The sequence below is a fragment of the Vanellus vanellus genome (genome assembly GCF_965231255.1).
Source record: "Vanellus vanellus genome assembly, chromosome: 14".
NCBI classification, from domain to species: Eukaryota; Metazoa; Chordata; class Aves; order Charadriiformes; family Charadriidae; genus Vanellus; species Vanellus vanellus.
Genome location: NC_138919.1, coordinates 8,725,823 through 8,745,359, shown reverse-complemented (window position 1 = coordinate 8,745,359; position 19,537 = coordinate 8,725,823). Strand labels below are relative to the sequence as shown.

The 19,537-nt window shown below is 36.1% G+C and overlaps 1 protein-coding gene across 1 annotated transcript in view; it reads left to right on the top strand.

The window, feature by feature from the left end:
• SNX29 (sorting nexin 29) overlaps nt 1–16,573 on the top strand; it is a gene marked incomplete at its 3' end in the record, with an annotated part of 142,224 nt that extends 125,651 nt beyond the window's left edge. Inside the window, exon 21 of the mRNA XM_082490401.1 lies at nt 16,444–16,573. Coding sequence (XP_082346527.1) covers nt 16,444–16,573 — 130 coding nt within the window. The remainder of the gene's footprint in view (nt 1–16,443) is intronic.
• Between the last annotated feature and the right edge of the window lie 2,964 nt (nt 16,574–19,537).

The following is a 19,537-nucleotide window of genomic DNA, read 5'->3' as shown; positions in this document are numbered from 1 at the left end:
GTAGAGGAGTGCTATAAAAAGTATAGCAAGAGACTGAATGTATATAAAAAGTATAGCAAGAAGCAAGAGACTGAATGAGACGGTTTGGACTGAATGAAGAGAATGTATGTGAAAATGAGGTGAAAGAGGAAAATGGTGGGAACGTGGAAACACTCTCTCATATGGGATTTCTTTTCCTTTAGTGATTTTGTACACACAGAAAAGAAGCCATTTCCTTAGTAGTGATTGGAATTTGCTTTAATTTATTGAAATGGCAATAGCAGCTGAAACAGCAACAAAATAAGAGGCTCACCATAGGCATAGAATTTTTACTTAAACACTAGGTAGAAAGTATTTTGTCTTTCCTTTGAAAATAAGCCTTGAAAAAAAAATACACTTAGGTGATTCTGGTATTTTGAACGATTCTTACTGGGTACAGAGATTCGACTCCACCTAGGATCTTGGTATGAGAAGGTCTGGTGCAATGAATATTCTAAATTCAGTTGTTACCCCATGTATAGAGCAAAGTAAATGTCTGGCAAGAAGATTCCTCTACTTTGTAAGTCTGACCATCTTGGTGGTCATTCAGTGTACCTGTTCTCTGGGTACTGGGACAAAACTTTGTCTTTCTTCCTTTAATCCTTGGATCTATAAGCTCCCATTCTTTCCTTCTCATACCGTGAATATATTTTTGTGAAGTGCCTTTTTTCTTCACTTAGCAAATAATTTGACTTCCTTTCAACTAAGGAATGGCAGGTTTTAACTTCATAATTTTATAAGGATGATCCTTGTCTTTTCAGAATATTGGCCATCTTACAGCCAGGCCAAATGATATTAATCAATTGCAGCTAACATGGCTTAAGTCACATTTAACTTTCATACTTCTACTTTTAGCTCTTTTCCAATGGTGTTAAACATATCCTGAATATACAAGCTGAGCCGAGAGTTAATAAGATTATAGCATCACCAATAATAGGCAACTAAAACCTAAGCTGTTCTACTGAATTTTATTCAGACTATTTGAAGTTCTTTTTATTTAATATTTGTCTACCTCCAATGGAGAAGATACTTTTGTATTTAACTAAAAATTAAGATTTCCAAAATGCTGCCATGCATATTTTAGGCTTCTAAGGAATCTTTCAGCATAATTCAGGACGTCTAGATGTAAAATAAATTCCCCCCTCTTTTATTTTTTTTTTTTTTAGTACTAGAAATTTGGAAAATACACAAGCAAATGTCTTCTGGCTTTTGTAACTTCATCATTTGCATACTTTTAAATCAATTTTTGCACATGTATGCATTACGTGGATTCTAAGGTAATTTATATGTTGATTTCCCCCCCCCCCCCCGCCATGCAGCAGTATATGTACATTGCTTATCCCAAAACCTTAGAATCCATGTTTCCTCAGTAAGAAACATTTTCCTTGTACAGTTCTAAAACTGTTGTCTCTTTTTATTGGTATCAATATACTGTAACTGGGTATATAAAATTATGACATATGCATATGTGGGACATACGTGCATCCTCAGAAAATGAAATCTAGATGGCAATTTTAATACTATTTAAAATACAGACATTTGTGATGTCATCTGTATCAGGCTACTGTGCTCATTCTCTCAGCCTAAAGTATGAACTCTATGGAAAACTATAGGAAACCGAAACACTTGCCTACGTGAGCAAACCAGCAACTCTTCCAGATGCAATATTATGGTCGATTCTGACCATATTTGTTTCTCTGATTAATTGCAACATTCTGTTAGTCTTTTAGTTGTGTGTGTTGCTCAGTCTATGCACGTTGCATAGCTTAGCCAGGCTTGCCCAGACCCTCAAAGTCTGCCTGTCACCTCAATTTACCAGTCTCTCTTTGTGAAATTGAGTCTCACTGAGAGCTTGGGAGAGGTGTATTCTGAGTTCAGCAGGCTCTGCAGTAGATTAATATGTTATTTGTATTGTGTTTGTCTCCAGATTGAATGCCATAGTGTTACACTTAAATCTTGGGTAAAACTAATGCGTGTTTTAGTTCTCATACAAAATGACAATCAGGAGTTGAGAAGTATGACCATGAAAATAGTAAATTAAAAAACAATATACATAAGACTGCTTTCCATTAGCCTCCTAGTCTGCAGCTGGTTACTAACAGCTGTAAAATAATGACATTTGCAATTTTTACATTTGAAAGAGATTCACATCTCTACAGGATTGACAAAAACTTTTCTTGTAAGCACCTAGAATGTATTTCTACTTGAATAGCTAAGAAATCTTACTGGCATTTCCCTTCTTCTTTCCCTTCAAATAACAGTAATTGTCAAAGATCAGATTTTTTGTGCATTCATTAACAAGTATACATGATTTGTAAAGGAAGCAAAGTCTAATACTCTTGTTTGCATTTGTCTAGTTATTTCTTTTTACAATGTAAACCAGTTTCTGGAAAGATTACTTGAGTAGGATTCTTTAAAAAACATTGGTCCAATAATATACCTAATTTAATGAAAAGGGCTTTTATTTTCTGTGTATTTTCCTAAATTCTCTAGTAAATGAGACTAGACATGTCTGGACACTTTATTTCCTAGTTACCCTCTCTGTCCATAACAATTTGCCCCATTATTCTGCTGGAACTCACTTTTCCAGAGGAGGAGAGCACAGAGGAGTTTACAACTCAAATAATCCATAGTTGAGAACATGCTAAAATGTTGGGATTGTAAGCAAGTTCAGATGCCTAAATGTTTTTGCTGTCCCTACTGGCTAATGGTGTCTACTTTCCAACATCTGGGAGCCCTCATGATTTAAACTACCAAAGCTGTATCTTTCTGTCCCTTTTCATTCAAAGTCCTAAATATTAATATAAATTTTTAAAATGAGCACAGAATTTTCAACATAAAAGCTCCACAGACATATAGAATATTATGTTACATCCTAATACATATTTTTATGTAGCATCCAAGTCATCAAAGAGCACCAGACTGGCCAAAAAAATCAAAGTGAATATTTTTATTTGGTATGAAGATAATTTTTTTCGGTATAATTTTTTAAACTACTTAGCAGTTGAGAATAAACTAAATTGTCTCTATAGTGACAGTTACTAGAATGGTGCGTAGTGGTAAATGTGGATATTAAGAGCAATTTATTGCATGGTTGTTCAGGACTGTTTCAGGTACCTCACCACTTCATGTGTCACATGTACACCCCACAAATACCTCTGATAGATCTGAATAATGTTCTTTTCACAAAATTTACCCTTCTTAAGCCAGTTTCCTGCCTGCTAAGTTACATTACTCCTAGTTAGAAGAATATGATATCAGACTTCATGACAATTGTAAACCTAAAGCATTGATATCCACTTAATTACCCTTGTTTGCCATGGCAGTAATATTGTCGAAGAGTACAAGTTAAACAAGACCACCGTTGCCCAAATCTACATGAATTCCCTGTAATCGAATTGTGGCTTTGCTTATGTTTTGGCCTACTAAGTCCTGCAAAATAGTTTGTAATATTTATTCTACAGCTGTACTTAAACTAGCTGATCCATAATTGCTTGTGAAGTTTCTCTTTACGGAGATCATTTTAAGAAAATTGCCAGCTTTAGATATTCATAGTCAAATATCAGCATATGTAGCTGAAGATTGTGTAACAGCTAGTTCAGGAGATATATTTTGGAGAACTTATAGGTAGGGTAAGGGAACCATCTGCAGGTCTCTTACAGAAAATAAGTGTACCACCAGAAAGTGTTTTGGAAACTATTCATATCAACATGTTGTTTTGTAAGAAGCCATCTGGTCAGTTAGAGCAATCTGTGTGCAAGTGCAGATGAATATGAGAGCTCTGGGATCCATAACCCTTAGTTACTATTCATGATCCTCAAAACAATGCCTTAGAGGAGATCCCTTTTGATGATGTATTATTCCACTGTGTACAGCGATAGCTTGAATGCTCCAAAATCTGATCTCCTTTTTGGAATGGCAGAGTACTGGAAAAGCCCGTGACATTTCCAGGAGGAGAAATTTTCAGTTACATTTTTCCATACAGCTGAAAGCAGATTTCAGGTAGGTAATGTAGCATGAGGGCTTTCAGTAGATGGGATTGTGTGTTTTCTTTATTGACAAGTTCTTATAGCCCAAATCACTTTTAGTGATTTTTTTTTTTTTCTTTTATTAGAATTTGAAATGTACAACTAAAGAGGGAAGTATTTGTTTAAATATATGTTCACAGAACGAATAGAAACTGATTAATGAAACTGAAAAAAAACCCCAGACCAAATAATATCTTCTTTTGTATGTTCATATTGTATTTATAATATATTTGGAAGTTGTATACCATGCAACTGTGGCACTTCAGGAGGTTTATAAAGACATGCTATTCTAACAAAGGGTGAGGTTATTTCTACTCCTGCATTTCTTTGATGTGTTGAAAGGAATTTAAGGGCTTCTGACTTACTTTAACCAGTCTGCATGGCAAAATACATCACTTAAAACTACGCTAGCCTGGGTGACATGGCCTGGACAAAACTCAGTCTGGAGATCCATGAGAAGTTCAAATCTCTACGTAGAAAAATATAGAGTCATGAAACTGATAGACATGGTTTATAACAGATAACTCCAGCTATAAACAACAGTGGCCTAAATTCACAGTGTACGTTCAAGAGAAAGTCTCTAACTTGCCATTTTCAGCTTGAATTCTAATAAAAAGGGAAGCTTGATTAAGATATTTGGCAACAATTTAAAAAAAACACTTTTATTCCAAGGCTTTCTAAAATGCGGAAGAATTGAAGAAATTACAGACCAGCAAGTTTGCATTTGATATAGAAAGGCAGCGCTCTCCTGTGAGAGCATGATTTAGTGGATTTATTGTTTAGGAACCAGGGTCTGAGTAACATGACCTAACAGGTTAGCTGTGTCTCCATTTAGTCAGCGCAATAGACCTGTGTTCTCTCTCCAGTTCCCGAACACCCATTGTCTTGTCACCAAATTGTCTTTCTGATACTCTGTGAAATTGAAAACAGTATTTTTTCCAAGATGCCTGATGCAGAAAAACAAGGAACGATTCCTGTAAGTCACTGCATGCTTTCATTTCCTACTGATGAGAGTCACAGTGGGGCACAGCAAGCATCAGTCAAGCACTGTTTGTGTTCTGTAGCCCGTAGATCAGGCTTTCCTGCAGAAGTAATCACTCTAGATTAAGGAAGTGGCCCTTTTCATATTGGGTGGCTCTCTGTGACATTTGCAAATGTTTTTGGCTCAGGATGGCATTTGCAAACAGTTTTGGCATAGTGTATTTATGTAATCCATTGTCAGAAGTATCACAAGCTAAGCTCTCAAACATGAGTTTATGGTGTTTGCTACAGATCTCCTGAAATGTCAATGTCTCAGTTCAGTTGCCCTTGAGGAATCTGTTAGGGAGGAGGAAAAAAAAAAAAAAAAAAGAGGCATAACTATTGAAAATACACTGTTCTTTAAATTGAAATGCATGTGTGCAAATATACTCCCATATGTAAATTTTATATAATTACTAGAATGGCATTTTTTTTTTTTAAATTAATTTGCTAGTGAAACATGATTTGAAAATGTTTCTTTTCATGTATTTGTTAGATTTGGAGTATTGCAAGAAAAACTGTTCTGTAGTGCTTATTTCACTCGGAATAAAACCAAAGATTAAGTTTGATTACTTTTCCACGGTGGAAAAGATTTTGAGGAGTGAAAGAGACTTTGCTGAGAGATGCATATATAAGCTTTATTCCTTTCTCTTAGCATATGAAACAGTAAGGAATACTCATGAAAATGTGGTTTAGAAAAATCTGTTTCTACATCTTATATTGCAGTCTTCCAGCGCTTATTCACACTCCTTTCTGTGCAACACTGACAGTAATGGATAAATGGATGCGTCCATTCAAATACATGAAGCAAATCCCCTTCATAAGGGAGGTATCTTTGTACTCCTGCATGTACTTGGCTTTAATCCAGACCGTAACAAGTTTGTTTATGCCTAACTGCACAGTTTTTCAAAAGGAGGTGGGTTATTTCCTCATTTGAACTTGTATTGAAAAATATTTCAGCAGCCATCAGTTTCTCATGTGAAAACAGCATGAATTAGCTACAGGCCATCACTGAAATTCAAAACATCCCACAGAAGCTTTGTTCCTGGCTTTGTTAATCTGCCAGCTATAAACATAGTCCATTCAATTCTTTTGTATTTCAGATGCTATTTTTGTGGTGTATTTTTAATGTGTTTGGCACTTCTGTGGTGATAGCGGAATCCATGAACAGTTAGCTGAAGGATTCTAGAATAACTTGGTGTAATTATAAGCACTCGTCTATTAATAACAAAAATTAATCGTATGCATGCATATTTCCCTGCCATATCACTTCATGTCGTTAACAAATGAGTAAAGAAAGTGATTTTTGCTAGTTTTTTGGGAATATTCTTTAGACTGCTTCAGAGGTCTCCAAATAACATTCTCTGTAGGTACAAATTAGGCCAAATGTCAGTTCAGAAATGCAAAATGACCGGAACTGTTGAGGTCTCTGCAGAAATGATAGGGGTAGCTTCATCACACAGTTCTGGTTCATCTGCAGCATGCAGAGATTGCACAGATATCCTCTCCAGGCTTCTTCCATTTGCTGTTTCAGTATGGCCCTAACCCAGGGACAACACTATGGGAGTACTTTGCGTATTTACAACATTGGTCTAAGTATAACATCAGGCTATTCTTGTCTATAATGACGTAGTCAGAATAGCTGCACATTTCCTAATGCAGATCTGCTTTATAGTGAAACAGGCTTCTTCAGTTTATGCTTGCTAAAATAACCCAGTTTTACACAGAAGTTACAGGAAAGATTTGTACTGGGATGGCTGTCTCCAACAGCAGACCAGAATAATTTTTCTTCAAATCTTCACGTATTGATTACATGGTCCCCCAGAGTGACTATGCCAACAGCAGTCCAAAGGTTTATTTTTAGATTAAGATTTTAAAAGCGTGACACAATTACACTTAATGTTAAGAGTTTAGTAAAACACATGATATGTGGTAAGAAGAACCACTAATATGTGGGTCTCCAGGGACTGCTGTTCACTGTAGAAAGTGTTAGAAATCTGTGCCTTGTAAACAGCTTGCTTAAAATTGCTTAATTTTGCAACTGCAAAGTGAGCCAAAGAGCCCGTTTCTTACTCTTCTGTGTCTATTTTGACTCTGAAATCTTGTTTCTGAGATTTTATTCTAACCTTTAAGAACTCATAAATTCTTTATAAGAGATTTAATTTATTAGTCTTAATACAGTTTCTGGGTAAATCACAAATATACTGAACAGTTCTGAATGTCTGGCTCCTTTAAAAATCTTTCAGTGGAAGACTCCTGCATATTAAAAGAGATAAATCCCAAAGCACTTGCTATTGAGGATAGCTAGGTATGACCAAAGGGAAATAAAATGGGGCTGGTTTGCATTGTCAGGCAGACTGAATATTTTATCATATTTTTACTGTTCGTGCTGCAGCTGCGTCAAATGCATCTAAATCCTGAAATCTCCCACAAAATCCGGTGCTCAGCTTTTTCTAAGCACGGGGCAGCATTTAAGATTAAAAATGTTTCATGTCTAACTGTAGAGCTGTTGTTACTGCAGTCAAGTTGATCTATATCACCTGTGAGCCTATGTAGGGCATAAATAGTCTTTACATTGCATCCGTGTAGTCCTTTGCTTTTCAGGCCTGTACAGTTATACTGCAAGGAGGAACTGTAGGAACATGCTGTATATGGTGTCTTCTGAGACTTTTCTCTTTCTACTTGCAAAGCAGAACTACCCTAACAAAGATAAAATTCTGCATTATCATATTGCCTTCTGGTACTGTATACATTCATGTGTAATATTGACCTCTACATGGAGATGCTTCATTAATCCGTTTCTGAACCAGGGAAAGTGATACCTCAGCAGCTTTTTCAGTTACCATTTAGTTCAAAATGTATTCAAAGCCATAAAATGTCCTGTATCAAGGTTGGCTAGCTTTCCTAACAACAAAATCTTCATGTGGCCGAAAGCCACAAAACTCTGAGAGACAAGGAGAGGAGGAACTTCCTGGGAAGTTCATAGGTAAAAGGTGAAAGTGCCTTTCTTGTGATCCCATAACTTCCTTATGGGATGAAACTCAGCTCAGCTACAGAAGCAGATACTTTGGCTGGCAGCAGCCATATCCAGGCTATGTAGCTGAGAACTGGGAACGTTCAGCCGCTCTCAAGCTCCTACTGCCCAGTTGCCAGGCATGCAACCCTAGTGCTGGAGGTGCACTTAAATGGCTTCCGGCAATAGGAAAGTCACAGCTGATCACCGTTGTCCTAAATTGTTTTTTCTTTAGTACTCTGGCAAGGAGCATGCTTATTGCAAATTTTATTTATTTTTATTTTGAACTCCTTGGCAAAGTTGCATCTGCATTACATAGGGACCTGATAGACTTTTAAAAGATTCTGAATCTGATGATATGTGGAAAACAGACGCCAAATTTCTGGAGCTCATGGCCAGCAATGAACAGTGCGTTTAACTCCCACTGGAGTCAGTAGCAAATTTTGCTTCCTGTTAGCCTCATTTGGAGTCAGAATTAAAAAAAGGAGGAGCCTATATTTATCACTGCCATTTTCTTTCTTATAGAGAAAATAATTGAAATCCGACTAAACAGAAAGTGTAATTTTTGGTTGCCGGTTACCGTGGTCGTCTTTTTGCTGGCCAGCCTGATGCTTGCTTACTTTCTTTCTAATCCTTCAAGAATGCTGCATCCCAAGCTGCATCCCTTAGTCATTTACCGGGCAATGTCATACCTTGTCTGATTAGCTTCCATTGCTGTGTTGGATTAAATGTAAACATTGGTCCGTGTCTTCATTACCAAGAACAAAGCCAGCATTCCCCTTCTTATTCTGTTGACAGTACTCAATTCTGTACTATATTTACAATATTTTCACATCTTGATTACCTTTGTTTATTTGCAGCATACAGGTTTAATTCTACTGTGCCTCCCCTGTCTCTGTGATTATGTTTCCAGGTGCAGATGCGCTATTTTCCATGTATTATCCAATTCAATTTGAGGTTTGTTTTTTTTTTAGCTTAGAGAAACTAAAAATAATAGGCTAAAATTAAGAACAATCTAAAAGCTCCCAAAGGTTGAGACTAAGACCTAGATTTTTGAGGTTTTAGATCATGGATTGCTATTAGTATCAAGCTTATGGTTGGAGGGCAGTAAGTTGCCCTTAGTATTTAAAAAATAAAAACAAAAAATAGAGTGATTGCTATAAAGCACTGTTCGTCACCTTTTTTTATTGCTAACATATTTTCCAGAAAAGAGTTATGATTCTGTAGCATTCTAGGAGAAGTTTTAAAGTCTGTTCATTTTTCACATTCATAGCTATTATTGTTAACATGACATCCATTCAAATCTGGATCCGTCCCTCAGAATGGCCATGTCAGCTCTCTTCTGCCTTGTTGCGTATGTTAATATCATGCTGTAATCTTCATGAGAAATGAAGGTACTTGAGAGAAGCAGCTGATGCCTCTTAACTTGATGGAGCAATTAAAACTCAAGCACTTGCTTGGAAGAGCAAAACAACATGTTTTGATCACAACTTTACATTATGATTCCATTTCCTTTTATGGTAATTTTAAAAGAAGGGTTGTGTTATTAAAAATAAAATAATAATGGTAATTGTGCAGGTTGTTTTTTATGATGGGCAGTTTACTTGCAAAACTCAAGGCAAAGACAGCTAAGTTGCATTATTTCCATGGAGACTACTTAAGCGGTGTTGAAAAGTGTAAATGCTTGTGCTTGCAGGCGAATGTTCTTGCCTGGCTGAATTTGGAGCAACAGAGTCAAGGAGCATGGAGCTCCCAGCTCAGAACGAAAGTCCCAACAGCTGTTTGCTCCCTGAGCAAATGGAAGTGTAGGTGGCAGATTTCCAGACTAGGAGACTGGTAACTCTGCAGCATTACCCATGAAGCTCAACTATGCGGTGTCAAAGGTTAAAAGTCAAACATGGTGAAGTAAGGCAGGAATACACAAGTGTTTAATGGAAATTAGTCTGACTAAGTACATTGCTGAGCTCAGTATCAGGTAAATTATAGGCATGAACAGGGAGAAAGAAATGTTTTAAGCTTTCAGATTTTTCTTCTCTGTGATATGGGCAAAATGAGGTAAATTAGAGGAGATGGTAAATCTTTCTTCCCCCCCCCCCATCCCTGCTTGGCATGAAAGGTGGTCGGCTTTTTGCATTTTTTGTTCTGTGTAAACTAGAGGTGGGTAGCTCAAAAGTGTTTAATATATAACTCCTTTTGCTGGCTTCTCATACGCTAGTGTCTCAGAACACACTTTCTGTAAACTCTTTCTGTTGTTACTTCCAATGCCGATCGTATTGATTATGGGCTATTCAAGAACTAATTTGGTAATTAAAGTTGTCTCCATTCCATGTCATTTTTGCATGCAAACAACTTGTGAATATGGAGGAGGAAGTGCCTGGCTAGTCACTGCAATGCACTGCTGTCTCAGCACATTGAAATTGCTACTTGTCAAACAAGAGTTTTACTCCTTTTATTTTCACATATATGATGCATTGTGAATCCTGATGCACGTCTTCTGGTTTTAGTTACCACAATATTTTCAATAAAAATATATCGTAGAGCTGTCTGTGCTTTCCTTAAAGATGATAATTACAGTACTAGCTGGAGAAAAATAAATCCAGGTATTCACAGAACACTGTTCTGAAAGCAAATCCTACATTTTGTTATTATATAAACAACCTTGGAACACGTTCTGCTTCTGAACCTTTTGTTCATTAAATTACCTATCACTGAGAAGTAGTAGATTATACTGCTTATACAAATTCAGCTGATACTCAACAGAGTAGAATGTTGGTGATGTCTAGATGGAAATGGATGGAATAGCCAAACTTACTGCCTTTCAACTAATCATTGAAACACGCAAAACAATTAGATCAATTATAAATAAATAGTGTATTATGGTGAACAATTTCTTATGTGTGTTCAGTGGTTTCTGGGTTTCTGGTTAGTTGTGAGGAGATGACTTGCATTGAGTACCGTATTTACGCCTTATGTTATTCTGGCTGGAGCACCAAAAAAAGTGGAAAGTAACCGTTCCCGAATTCAGATGTCATTATGCATTAGGAAGCCAAGGAATGAGACTCTAGGTATAAGTATTGCTCAGATGTTAACTAAGGAAAGGTAATTTTTACAGGGTTCTGAGCATTTTCTGAATGAAAGAGAGTGTATTTCATCCAAAGTTAATCTTGAATATTATTCGTTTTATAGGATACAACTAATGGATACTAAACATTTACTTTACAGTAACCATCTTGTTATGCCAACTTCAAAGTAAAGTTAGTGGAAGGAAAAAGAGATCTGATCATCAGAATTATGTACAGAGTCATGGTTTACAGAAAAGTTCAAATATCAGTGCAGGCGATGCTTATGAATCTTCATGCTGATACGGAAACTGATTTGTAGCATGAGAATGTACAAGTTAGGATCATTCAAATTATAACAAATGGAAGCATGATTATGTGTTTGTAATTATTTCACAGCAAGAAGAGATTGAATGCATCATTATGAATACTGTGTTCTGCTGTAGAAATATGTATGTAAAAGTAGAAGGAGCTGTATATTAATAAAACAGTTGGATAGAATATTAGAATTAATGCTTTTCATTTCTTGATCAATTTAGATCTAATCTCGGTAGGAAATGATGATTCAGTTTTTGACCTGACAACTTTGCTCTAGTACTGTCCTCAGGATTTTCAATGTCAAAATGTACTATAGAGAGATTATATTACCCATATCTTTCTACCTCTTCTGTTAATAGCTGACTATTTAAAATTCCCAAGTCAGTCGTTTGTATTAATAGATGTAGATCACTGTTTCTCATTAATAATTACATTTCATTTCTACAAAATCTGGAGTGATGGCAGGAATGTGGGTCCGATTATTTTTACACTTCAGCAACTGAAAACAAGGATTTTACCCAGATCACTGCAAAATAGGAGTTACTAGAGTATATAAAATAATTTGATGAAGTCAGAGTCTTAGTTAATAATGCCACTAAACAGGTGTTTCAGATGATTTTAATTGGCAGAAGAAGGTGCTGAGATATGTTGTATAAGCAAGTCAGAATTAGTTCTCATTTGTCTAATAAGGTTCTCTTAACATAGTATAGGCATTGTTTAATACTACCTTTTTGAGGAGGCTGCCTGCCTGAATCCAGTTTACCACATTAAATATTGGGGTTACAACCAGAAATTGGATTATCATGACAAACAAAAATACTAATCACACAAGAAACTGGCAAAAAAGAGTCACCAAATTTATCTGCCAGCTAATGCCTTTCTTCATGAGGTATGTTTAATACTACTCAAGCAAAACTAGAATCATGAATGTCTCCAGAGATGCATTTACATGTGAGAGAGAGAGAGAGGTGTATATGTATGAAATACCTGATTCTGAGCTTTGCTGCACTTCCAAGATGTGCTTACTGTTCTCCAGTATCTGGCTGGTATGAAAGTATTTCCAATTGCAGACATGTTATACTATTTTTATAAGAAACATCTCTCTCTAATTTTATCCTGAACCATGGACAATGAGATGGGAATTAAATGTCTTCATTTTCAATGTTCACGACATCAGTAAGAGAATACTGCAGTTCCATACGCTAAGTATGTAAAGAAAAACACACGAAATTCCGTTGACATTTTGATACGTGGAGAGCAGTAAGTGAAAGGTATGAATAAACTAGGAGCTGATTAAAAAGACCGGTTATTTTAAGCTATTTTCTATAGATGCACCTCAGGCAGAGCTTGACACCAAGACAAAATCAATGAAACTGAATTGGTATCCAAACAAACGCTGGGCAGATCAATGAGGAATGCTTAAAAGCTAAACAATGACCTGGTGGGAAGAAGGAATTGATTGCCTCAGTAGGTTTCTTTTTTTCTTCAGAATGGGACAAGGTGAGAATGTAGACAAGAACTTGAGCCTTTAATACTTAGACATTCCAGGGCTGAGCAGGGTAATGCCTGGCAAGCATCCGGCTGCCTGCCAGACTCAGCCTAGAAAATTAAACCCTGTTAAGACTTCAGTGGCTAAGAAGGTAGTAGAAAGAAAAGAAAAATGTTATATTAAAACTGAACAGGTGTAACTCAGATGTAGCTTTAAAGAGGAAGTGCTTACTATCAGGAAGGAACTTGGAGGAACTGTTCTGGAAGAGTTATTCTAGAATAGCTACTCCCTGGTTTAGATTTACATCTTTTAAATTTGTATTTTAATCTGAGTAAAACTATCAACTATAGGTGATCCCTAATTCAACCCAAAAAATCTAGCCCAGAGACTGGTTTTCCTGAATGAGACAAATGAGAGAGAGGATTTGCTGACATTGCATGTAGGTATGCCTTTTCTTTCCTCCACAATCCCAAACGCAGATTGGCAAAAATAGATTCAGAATAAGTGTCTCTATTTCATCTTCGTGTGCATTTGCCAGAAATACTGACAGGATCATTTTAAGGTGTTCATACCTCTGCCCAAGAGTTCATGGATTATCTGACCTGTAGAACTGTCAATCGGTTTAAAAAGGTGTCTCGTTTAGTGCCAGAGACTCTCTAAGTATCATTTGACCTCAAGGCCAGAACTAAATTATTAAATCCAGTACAGTAAGAGGAGACAGAAGAGATGGGAGGTTAATCTTTTCCTCATACTTAATTGTCATGCATTTTGGGAGTGGTTGGTAATTTTTTCCCCCAAATTTAGTAGTTAAACTTTCTGGGTGTTATTGGAAAGTCATCATTTTAAATGTAGAGTAAAAAGCTATAGAGCTGAAACAGACAAGTGAGATGGCAATTTTTCTCATCAGGGTTTGGAAGAGTGAGAATGGAAAAGGGCTTAAGATATACTTTTAAATGTATGATGAGTTTTTAATACTCTAAACTTTTTTGCCCATACAACATCTGTTTCCATGGAAGTTAATCAATTCAATTTCAGTTCCAGTTTCCTTTTTCATGCTGGATGCATGGAAGATCTAATTCCTCAGATATAAATTGGTTTCTGTAAACCTGCGTAACATAATGATTAATCTTAGAATTTGGATTGTTGTTATAAAAATTAGCTTAGATGTTTAAGACAAATTATCTCTAATTTTGTTATTAGATATATCTCGTTCTGGAGTAGCATCATTTAAATAAGCAGAATTACTTGCAATTTTTGTCCTTCATTCCCAGACGTTGGTGTTCATATAATCATCCTAAGATGATCTTACTTCAGCCATGCCTGTCAGGACAGACTGATATTAGTTCATATCTTTTCATTTTAGGCAAATTAATTTTGCACCTTTTTCGCTTTTTTTTTTTTTCTTTGAATGGCATTTTTCCTCCAGAAGGGAGAAGTGACTTCCCATTGGACTGGCACTAATGTCATTTTGTGGACGTGCCAGCAGGAGGAGCTTGTGTATTAAAATGTACTTTCAATAAAGCAATCACCAAATTATAGTAATTGCACATAACGCTGCGCTTTCTTCTGCAATGTAAACTACCATGTATCCGTAAAGTAGCGCTCTCTCTGCCAGATAAAGCTAAAGTTCTATCAGCAGTGGCTATTATGCTGGTAAATTAACCTATTTTAGATTGAGAAAAGTCCAATGAGGTGAAAATATCATTTTGTTCCTTTAAATATTTGATATTTAGATGCTTTTATGTTTACATGTTCTGAAGAATACATATTTAACACAGAATCAGAACCCTCTGAAGCCAGTATCCCATGGTCAATTTTGCAAGCATTGGAGTATGAACGCTGCATTGCTGCAATTTTATAAATAGTATAAAAAAAAATGAGTAATAATATTCATGTTACTAAAAGAAATCCATGCTAATGAGCACAGCTGAAATTGGATTCACATGATCAGAATTCTCTACAGCAACTTAGATAGCATTGCTGAGTTCCAAAATAAGAAGTCATAGGACCAGGGTTGGAAGTCCAATTATCCTTGTCTACCAAGAATTAATAGCATATACTAATTTAATTTTTAGAGTTTTTATTTTAGTGACAAGAAAAATAAGGAATTAAAGATCTAACTTGTTAATCTTGTCATTAGAGAAGAGGAGGATGTACACTACAGGTATTTTATGCAATTTTTTTCATGTGAAGGAAAAATCCTTTAACTAAGGTTTTTGTAGACGGTTCCACTCAGAAATTTAGACAAGGAAAGTACGCTGCCATTAAAAAACACAATTGTGTTTTCTGTTAATGTTTAGCATCTGAACACATTTTTTCTATACTGTTTTTTTATTATTATTTTAGTGAGTAACAGCCAATGTGTGCATTGTAGTTACAAAGCTAATGGCTACCAGTGATACGGCTGCCTTATCTTGCAGAAAAGCTCTGCTTCCTCCAGGTGAATTTTCCACTCAGTCCCAGGACTTGTTAAAGGCTTTTGCTTTGCTGAGATCTCTGCCATGTGGGTGCTCAAAATGCTCGAGTGGAGCCTGAGTGTGCTGGTGGCTTTTGCAGGGCTGCCTGACCTGTCAGAAAGGTCACTCTGCAGGAAAAAGGGAACCACATAGAGTAAATTCAGCAATTGTTTTACAATGTATCTGTGTTTGTTTAATCTGGCAAGAATTGCAGGTGGACAATTCCTCCCTTACGGACTTAATAACTCACTCTGAAGATAGGTATTATAAGGGGGTTTTTAACTCATAAAAATAACCTTGGGTTTGTATGCTGTGTGATTTTATTGCCTCGCTGAGTTGCAAAATGCAAAGTTTAGTTTTATTTATTGATCTGTGTGTAAGCAGTATAATTGAAAACCATGTGGAGTCCTCTAAAAGAATGGCAAAAGTACAATGCTATCCCTTTATACTGTAGTTTTCCGAGGAGTCTATAGCCTCTGAATATCACCTAGGTAAGCTGGAATTTTCTGTTACTGCTTGTTGTTGAACTTAATGTACTTCTTCTCGGAGTCTTTTCCAAAAGGCTCATTCATGTAAGACTATAGTCTGTTGTGGGTCAGAAGAGACTGAAGAATTCCCAACAGGGATGTATTACTAATGTACTTCATCACGTAATGATACATCCATCCATACTTAGAGAATTGTTAAATAGAGCATCATGCAAGCTCTTGTCTTTTTTGCTTGTACTTTTATCACTTCAAAATGCTTTTCCCACCATTTCTGAACTGCAACTCATAGAGATACGCTTTTATCCTGTAATTCGCAATCTTCCATAAAGTATTGAAAGTTCTACTAGTTCTCATTTTTGAAAGACCCCATTTGTAATTCACACTTGAGATACCAGTAGAAAGAATGCAGTTCTGTCTAGTTGAAGATGTGTGCTGTACTTTTCAGTCATGTGCCAGGCTCTCATAACATCTGCTTTTTTCATGTTTGGAATAACTATAGAATAATTTACATATAACATAAACTAGCTGCTTCTGTCTATTTCTTGTCTTCCTAGTGATATCCCACCTTCTGGAGAACCAGTAAGTAAAAGCAATCGCTCGAGAGGGACTACGCGCTTCCCCAAACTATCTCGCAGCCATCAAAGAGAGCCACGAAGCCTGGAACCTCAGAGTGGTGATCTTTGACCCTGTTTCATAATTGTGAATACTGGCACCATGTACTTTAAGTTGTTCTGTGATTTCTTCCTAGCCTGTATTTATAATTTAAGCTCCTGAAGAGACTACAGCTGCATCAACTTAAATCCTGAAAAGAGACATTCATTACTAAGGGTCATATCCTGATTAACTACTTTTGAAGGCGGTAATCACTTTCTCAAAAGAATACAAGGGCTCTTCACAAGGGCTCAGCAAACTGATAGGCATTTTCTTTGTTTTGTAAAGCTGCATTGCACATATTCTCCTTTGTGTTAGTATGAATTCCTTGTTTGTATTGTGTTGTCTCCCTTTCTACGTGTACATTTTTCTGTTCTGGAGGGACATGGGTATCATGTCAAGACAATTTTTTTTACTTAGAAGAACAGTTATGCTTATCACTACTTAATATGTCAGAAAGATGTGCTTAAAAGAACCTCACTAATTTATTACCTTTTGTAAATAGAAAGACTGTTTTTTTTTTTATTGTAAATCTCTGACACACACAAAGGTCTTTAAAAAACTTGACAAAGTAGACGACAAGGGAAAAAAATTACAGGTGGAAAATAGCTTTTGTACATTTCTATTTAGGTTCTCAATAGCTTTCATTTGTGGGAAGTAATTCTTTAAAATCGGAGAATGTAATAATTTTTTAGTGAAATTTCAGTCTTGCTGTAAGGCTGGGTGCATTATTGATTTCTACAAACCACCACAAGGATACACAAAATTAGCATGGTACAAAATAGTGTTTTCAAGTCTTGGGTTATATTTTGTTATTAATTTGTTGCTGATGTTACAGAACAGTCTATCATTAACAGGGCAGTGTGAAATTCTTACTCAGATGTTGTAAAACCCTTCACATGGTGATACTTAAGAATTGCCTGTAATGAAAGTGCCTGTTACCCATCACCTCTCATTGAAAAGTAATTTGTAATGGTACTACTGTAAGAGTAACTAAAAAACCTAACAAGAATTACTACAAGTGATGGAAGTCCTGACACGGATTAACTGGAATCCAGTTCAGTATCCATTAGCTGTGCTGCCGTAGGCAGTTAATTATATGTTAGCTATCTTCTTCTCTTCATTAAGTTTAAGCAGTGTACATTCAAATTTTCTGTCAATTGTATTCTGGTTTTCCTTTGTGTAGGAACATCTTTCTTCTCAGAACTTTTTTTGGATAATGTTACTTAAATTGATGTATCTTGTAATTTTATTATCCATTCATTCTATTAAATTTTCACATCAGTAGATATTGAAATCTAATACGACCCTGCAGAAGAAACAAGCTAATATAATAACAGATCTTTTCCCTTAGTGCTTTACTAAAGTTCTAGCAAACTGGAACTTCAGTTCTGCGAACCTGTGACCATCATGTATTGTTTGGTCAGGTAAGCGGGCCAGTCATTTTCAGTGGCGCTTCTGGAGTGACTGGGGGTTTGTTGCAGACAGTGAGAAGCATCAGTGGGACGGTGCCCGAGTATGAGCCCCAAGTGCTGGATCCTGTCACTGAAATATGTACCTTTCAGATTGTGCTGAATAGCAAAATGCAGCGAAGAGGAGTGGAATTCACTCTCAAGGACAGAAATTTCAGTGGATTAAATACCCCAAAGTAAAATCGTGTCACAGAAATGAAACAGTATTTTTCAGTCAGTAAGAGATCTCTTTTACAAAATAAATAGATAAATAGAAAGTCCAAAGGCCAGCCTGGGAGCTAGCTGATTTGTTTTTATCAAAAGATGAATTACTGTTTGTGTTTTGTGTAAACTACAGCAGGGCATTTATTTAAGAAGAAGAGGAAGTGAGTAGCTTGTCAGTTAATGCTTCTCCAAATTCTTCAGTCTGATACACTGTTGATAGTTTTGTTTGACTTTGTTGGAAAGAAAAGTACCTATAATGATGGTGCCACTTTGAAACAATTCTAAATTCATTTTTCAGAAAGTGGAGACTTGGTTAGTAGAAATGTGACACACATAACTACTAACATCGAACTACAAGTAAACCTGAAGAAAACACTATGTGGAAACCTTTGTGATGTATCTGTTGCATGAAGCTGTACTCATTTTCTGGGAATAATTGACAAGTACTCCATATTCAGAAAGTTGCAAATGGTAAGAAATCGCATTTAGTGCAGACTAAATTTAATTTTTTTTTTTTTAGTTGTTTAGAAGGAGTTTTTTTGTATCTACATTTGGTTCTTAAAATTATTTCATTCCTGATTACCTTGCATCTTGTAATTTTTAATGTATGTAGGTAGATCACATAAAAATACTAAACTTGTTTACTGTGTACAAATTGTTCTTTGTTAACTTTAGCTAAATTGTGTTTCAGCTCCTAAGATTACAGTCTGCAAACAATATCACTTTGTGATACAAGATACCATAATGGATGCATTACTAATACATTTAAAAGCTCATCTGTGGTTTCTCTGGAATCTCAGAAAATAATTAAATGAAAGCCTTTCTTCACAAGATAGCTTTCCCACTTTATACACCTGGTTATTTTGAACATCAGTGAGGTACTTGAATGACTGCAAGTACGTGCCTAGTGATATGAATGCCCAAAATTTTAGTACCTCAAGACACTGTAAAATGCCCTGTCTTTGAGACATTTGTACCTATTTGTCACAAATGCCACTTCTTTTATTTCCCAGAATCAGCAAATAATGTTGAAGAAGGTTGATCAGCTTGTATTAAGAATCCCAAATAGTTATAGTATTCTTATAAAATACTATAAGCCTAACAACGATACTATCAGTTGAATGATTTTATCAGTTTATTAGTCACCTAATTCCATGCATGTAGTTACGATTTTTCTACAAATCCGATTTCCTTTGGTACTGACAGATAGCTCTTGAATCGTTATACGTGGTCAGTGGCTGGTGCACCTGAGTTGCTGGGTTCAACCGGTTCTTGTTGGCTTCATTGAACAGCACTGTGATCGCAGAATAGAGAACTGGGG